The sequence below is a fragment of the Sinocyclocheilus anshuiensis genome, unplaced genomic scaffold (assembly GCF_001515605.1).
Source record: "Sinocyclocheilus anshuiensis isolate Anshui unplaced genomic scaffold, SAMN03320099.WGS_v1.1 scaffold465, whole genome shotgun sequence".
Taxonomy (NCBI): Eukaryota; Metazoa; Chordata; class Actinopteri; order Cypriniformes; family Cyprinidae; genus Sinocyclocheilus; species Sinocyclocheilus anshuiensis.
Window position 1 is genome coordinate 599,104 of NW_015539898.1, and position 5,705 is coordinate 604,808.

The 5,705-nt window shown below is 37.9% G+C and overlaps 1 protein-coding gene across 1 annotated transcript in view; it reads right to left on the reverse strand.

Moving 5' to 3' along the window:
• LOC107685996 (phosphorylase b kinase regulatory subunit alpha, liver isoform-like) overlaps positions 1-5,705 on the reverse strand; it is an 18,097-nt gene that overhangs the window by 10,631 nt on the left and 1,761 nt on the right. The window contains exons 3-11 of the mRNA XM_016482786.1: positions 4,876-4,923; positions 4,539-4,707; positions 3,600-3,682; positions 3,447-3,527; positions 3,280-3,378; positions 2,798-2,944; positions 1,871-1,924; positions 1,654-1,776; positions 361-456 (exon numbers count right to left, since the gene is read on the reverse strand). Of these exons, the coding sequence (XP_016338272.1) occupies positions 361-456; positions 1,654-1,776; positions 1,871-1,924; positions 2,798-2,944; positions 3,280-3,378; positions 3,447-3,527; positions 3,600-3,682; positions 4,539-4,707; positions 4,876-4,923 (900 nt within the window). The remainder of the gene's footprint in view (positions 1-360; positions 457-1,653; positions 1,777-1,870; positions 1,925-2,797; positions 2,945-3,279; positions 3,379-3,446; positions 3,528-3,599; positions 3,683-4,538; positions 4,708-4,875; positions 4,924-5,705) is intronic.

Below are 5,705 nucleotides of genomic sequence, written 5' to 3' on the forward strand. Positions count from 1 at the left end.
CACACACACACACACACACACACACACACACACCGTGAACACACTGAACACACAGTGGGCAGCCATTTTTTGCTCCGGCAAGTTGGAGGTTCAGTGCCTTGCTCAAGGGTATTAAGGGTAGAAGAGAGCGCTAGTCATTCACTCCCCCCACCCACAATTCCTGCTAGTACTGAGACTCAAACCCCGTGACCTTTGGGTTACAAGTCCAACTCTCTAAACATTAGGCCATGACTGCCCCCTCCCCCATTCTGAATTAGCATGTGTATGATAAATGATAAATAATAATTTGTTGCAGATCAAAATTAGATATTGATGAAATGTGCATGGACTTGATCTGAGTAAAAAAAAAATGGTATTCACTTTGTCAGCGGGTACAGCATAGAGTTCAGGCACCAGACGAATCCCGTGTTTGCCCCTGATCAAAACTCCATCAAGAGCCTCTCTGTATTCCTGCACCTGAGGAATGACACAGCTGTCAATGATTACTACATACTGTCTCCATGTGTAAATGAGTGGGAGTTAAAGAGATAGTTCACCCAAGGTGACACTTTATTTTAAGGTGTCCTTGTTTTACACGTTACAGGTACTTACTATTATAATAACAATTAATTATGCATAATTACATGTAAGTAACCCTAAGCCAAACCCTAATCCTAAACCTAACCATATCGAAAGTACATGTAGTTAATTAATATTACTCAGTACTTAAATGTATAATTACACAGTAACAAGGACACCTTAAAATAAAGTGTAACCTCACCCAAAAATGAAAATTACCTCACAATTTACTTACCCTCACGCAATCCTAGGTGTATATGACTTTCTTCTTTCAGATGAATACAATCTGAGTTATATTAAAAATTTGTATAATTGCAGTGAATGGGAGTCGAGATTTTGAAGCCAAAAAAGTGCATCCGTCCATCATAAAAAAGTGCTCCACATGGATCCGGGGAGTTAATAAAGGCCTTCTGAAGCGAATCGATGCGTTTGTGCAAGAAAAATATCCATATTTAAAACTTTATAAACAGAAATCTATAGCTTCTGCTAACTGTTGTACGCACGTTCACGAGAGAGTGGCGTTTCAGCGGATGACGTAGGACGTAGGCATAGCGTAAGCTAGAAAGTGGAAGCGCAGAGGAGAGAGCAAAACAAAACATTAGAAGTAGACAAAGATAGACAAATTAGAAGTACAAAACAAGGATTTGTAAAGAAAAATGTCGGAGGATTTCAATATAAGCCAAGAGGAGACTGGTTTTCCTTTGCTGTAAACAAAACTTGGTTCTTGCGAGACTAGCATATTTGATTATGGTTTATAAAATTTTAAATATGGATATTTTTCTTACACAAATGCATCAATTCACTTCAGAAGGCCTTTATTAACCCCCCAGAGCCGTGTGGAGCACTTTTTTATGATGGATGGATGCACTTTATTTTGCTTCAAAATCTCGACCCCCATTCACTGCCATTATAAAGCTGGGAAGAGTCAGGACATTTTTTTAATAAAGTCATATACACCTAGGATGGCTTGAGGGTGAGTAAATCATGTGGTAATTTTCATTTTCGAGTGACTTATCCCTTTAATTCTCATTCCTAAGATTTACTGTAGCTGCTTTCAGAATACAGGTGAGTATTTATAGGATGGCCTGTTTGTACCTGCTCATGGTCTTCATTGAAGATGCCATCGAGTATAAGGTAAGTCCAAAACACTGGCCACTCACATTCAATGTTCTCAAAGAGCTTCAGCTCAGCTGGATCATAGTGAAGGCGAGTGGGGTCCTATCACAACCATAAAAACATAGAATGCACTCACACTGTCCAAGAATAGCCACAAAATACTCATTTTGTGTAAAAAAAAAAAGGGTCTGGTTACCTCTTTTGGGGTCCTGTATCCATCTCGGATGAATCGACAACAGCCGTAACGTCCCTAAAATGATTGAAATTTGCTTAAAATTGTTTTTTTTTAAAAAGCAACCACAGTTGCAAAGGGGACATAATGATGGAAAAAAATTTGAGATGGGAAGAAAATTTCAATTTCAATGTTTTCACATTAACTTGCAAAAATGTTGCATTCCCTCACAAAAGTATTTCGTTCCCCTGAGAAACTTTACGGTCTTTCTCAAAATGTTTGCATTCTATCACAAAACTTTTGCATTCTCTCGCACAAGTATTCCATTCCCCCCAAGAAACTACTGTTCCCCAGAGAAACTTCGCATTCACTTGCAAAAGCACTAAAATATGTTTTTTCCTCACACTTCATATTATTTTCATCAAGGATTTGAGAGTGAATGCAAACGTTTTCCATCTAACACAAAAACAATTAAATATAATTCTTCCTCTCATCTCTCTTTTTTTTTTTTTTTTTACCATCACCATGTCCCTTTACGGGCTCCATAGAAAACACATCTGGCATGGTGTCATTGTTTTTTTATAATACAATATACATGGCTCATTCTGTCTCAAGTGGTCCAGAAATTGTAAAGTTGGTTGCATGATCATTTTTAATTTCCCCCCACTAGAGATAATCAACCTAAGAGTAAGGGGAATTAAAAAAAAAAAGAAAGCATTTTCTTACACATTCTCGAACCCATAAAAATACAAATTAAGTAATAAAATTTAATAACATTTCAACCCTGAAATGTTCTGTATGTACTTCCCAGAAAAAAACATTACTGCTGATACTTCAATCCTTCCTATTCTATACTGACCCTAAAAGTGGAACCCTGAGCAACCTTGGAAAAAAATGGTAAAGCAACCTCCACTGGACCACTTGAGATGGATAGCATAGCCTTTTCCTTACCTGCAACTTGGAGATGATTTCACTCTTGGTGATGTTGACCAGATCTGCATCCTCCACTGCAAACGCAGGAAAGGAGATGACAGAGAGCAGACCGGCATCTATCTCTTTAGAGGTGGAAGCTCGAGGAAGCATGGAGCACAAGATAGACTAGAAACACAAAGAGAAACAAGATGTTTGACTCAGGAAATCATGGATAACTCTTATTGATTGGAAAAAGCACCATTTTAAAAGTGAAATCACTGACTTAAATACTCCAGAATAAACCTGGAGTGCATCTCCCAAAAGTAGATCATATAGATCATTGGTACAAATAATACTTTTGGGAAATGCAGCCCTGGTCTGTAAAATAATAGCCAACTAAGAATCAAATACAAATGATTAATTTACCTGACAATGTTCTACTTCATCTGGGACAACATGAATCACTGATTTTGGGCCTCCATGAGCTCCAAACAAGTCGCAAATACAAATGATTAATTTACCTGACAATGTTCTACTTCATCTGGGACAACATGAATCACTGATTTTGGGCCTCCATGAGCTCCAAACAAGTCAAGCTCATCAATGGCCTCCAAAGCTGCCTAAAAACGAACAAAAATCAACTTCTGCATGAGCAGACAGACCAAATGAGACCAGATGACTCTCCTACCTTAGCCATTCCGACAGAGCTGCCGTTCAGTTCAGGAATTCCTTGATTGGTTTTGTCTCCTCTCTCCCACATCCCATAATCCTGCAGGGGAGTGTGAACAGGACTGTGATGCCAGTTTGGTAACTCTGTTAACTAAGAACTTTGAGAACTTACAGCCACTTTGTACGCTGCCTCGATGTAGAACACCAGGTTCTGGATAAACGCCACCTCGTCCAAGTTAGATATGATCCATAGACCTGAGATACAAGTTTTAATGATAATCAAAATGGTTGCTAAAAATAGAAAACACCACAGCACAACAAAAAGCACAACACAACAAGTGGAGGCTAAATTTAAGACCCCATGGAATTTTATGAGCATGTTGGGTTGCTTTGAGCAAATCTTTATGTTATAAGCAGGCCTACACACAATCTGTGGAATCATTTTTTCACATATTCTGCTCTAGTTTCTGGGGAAAATCTACAGAATTCTGTGGAATGGACTTGCAAAACTGTACTACCTATGCTTTGTAGCTGAAAACATTTTTAAGTGTACCAAAGTAGCAAATTAACCAATTCATGAGTAATGTGGAGAACTTTGTAAATGATAGCCATTTCAATTTTGTGGAAATCTGTGAGTTCTGTGAGGACAGATTCTGTAAGGACCTGGCTATAAATACTCCTAAAAGTTGTCAAAACTTGTTTTACCACTTATACAAGTTTAAAATTTCCAGTCATTTTCAGGAAAATGGGCCAAATCATTTGATACAACCTGCCTCAGATTTCTTGTCAACACAGGAGTGAAAACTGTGCTGATCAAGAAATTTCAAGGGGTCTTAAAGGTATAGTTCACCCAAAAAAATTAAATAATTTAATCATTTGTTCCAAACCTCTGCAGAACACAACACCTTATATTTTGAGGAATGTTGTAACCCAAGCAGTTTTGGTGACCATTTGGAGAACATGCCTCAAAATCTTGTTTTGTGTTCCAAATAAGAAAAAAGGTCGTACAGGTTTGGAATAACATAAGGGTGAGTAAATTATTGAATAAATTCATTTTCATTTTTGGGTAAACTATCCCTTTATAGATCAATCCATAGATTGTTCGTCTCACCTGAGGCGGTCATCTGAGCCAATGTGAGCAGGTACAGTGAGGTGGCATCAACCTGCAGGTGCCCCCACTGATCATCTCCAACTACTGTGGCACAGGTAGGAGTGCGATATTTGGCATGCAGGCAGTCCTTTGTGCTCTGTGAGTGTTTGAACTTCTCTACCTTTGCCACCTGCAGTAATATGCACATACTTAGTCAGGCCAAAGAGGTGTGTGTTCAGATGTCAGCAGACACGAGCTCAAGAATGAATGAGGAACAGATTAATAAAAGAAAGTATAATAACTACATAGCTATAAAGCAAACTATATAGCAAAGAGACCAAAAAGTTAAAGGCTGTACCTGTCTCATCATACACTGCAGCAGCCCCTGCATTAGCTTAACCACACTCTGAAAAAAGCAAAAAACATAATGATGTTAATAATACAAGTATTGATTTCATCTTGTAAAGAAATGAGCAGCACAATATTCTGGATAAACTTATATTTACACAATATATATATATATATATATATTGCCCGCGCGCGCTCACTCCACTGTGGATAAACGTTTTAGTTTGCAGTTTAGCGATCTCCACTTCAATATTCTATTCTAGTAAAAGTGTAATTCATCAAGTGTTCATTTATGAGAGAGAGAGGGCTGTGTATGTATTAATTACCACCGTTTTGCCGCGTTTCTCTATTAACAGTGAAGCTGTGGCATTAATTCCTTTAGAAACAATGATGTTACCAGCTCCTTGTTGAGAAAGATAATGTAGCTCTTGAGCGATTAAGCTATTTAGTTGATAAAACTGCGAGGCAGCACTAAAAAGTTTGTTCCTGAATGTCTGAATTCGGCCGCAACGTGATCTGTGTGTGTGACTGCACCAAACTGCTTCTGTTTCACATAAATGCTGGCACAGACGTGCATGTTCGGCTAGAGAGCGCATTAGTTTAGAACTCTTCTAATTTTTATTTTTATTTTTTAAACGTGGAGAGTGTTGATTTGTGCAATGGTAACCTACCAGCAATGTAAATATGATTTTTAAAAATATATTAGAATGAGTACATTATAATACACATTTATTAGAACGAGTACATTATTATTTATGGGCTTAAAAACAAGATGCAAAAAATCAGAATATTGTACCTGGTGGGGAGTGCCCAATGTAAACATGAAACATATGCCATTAC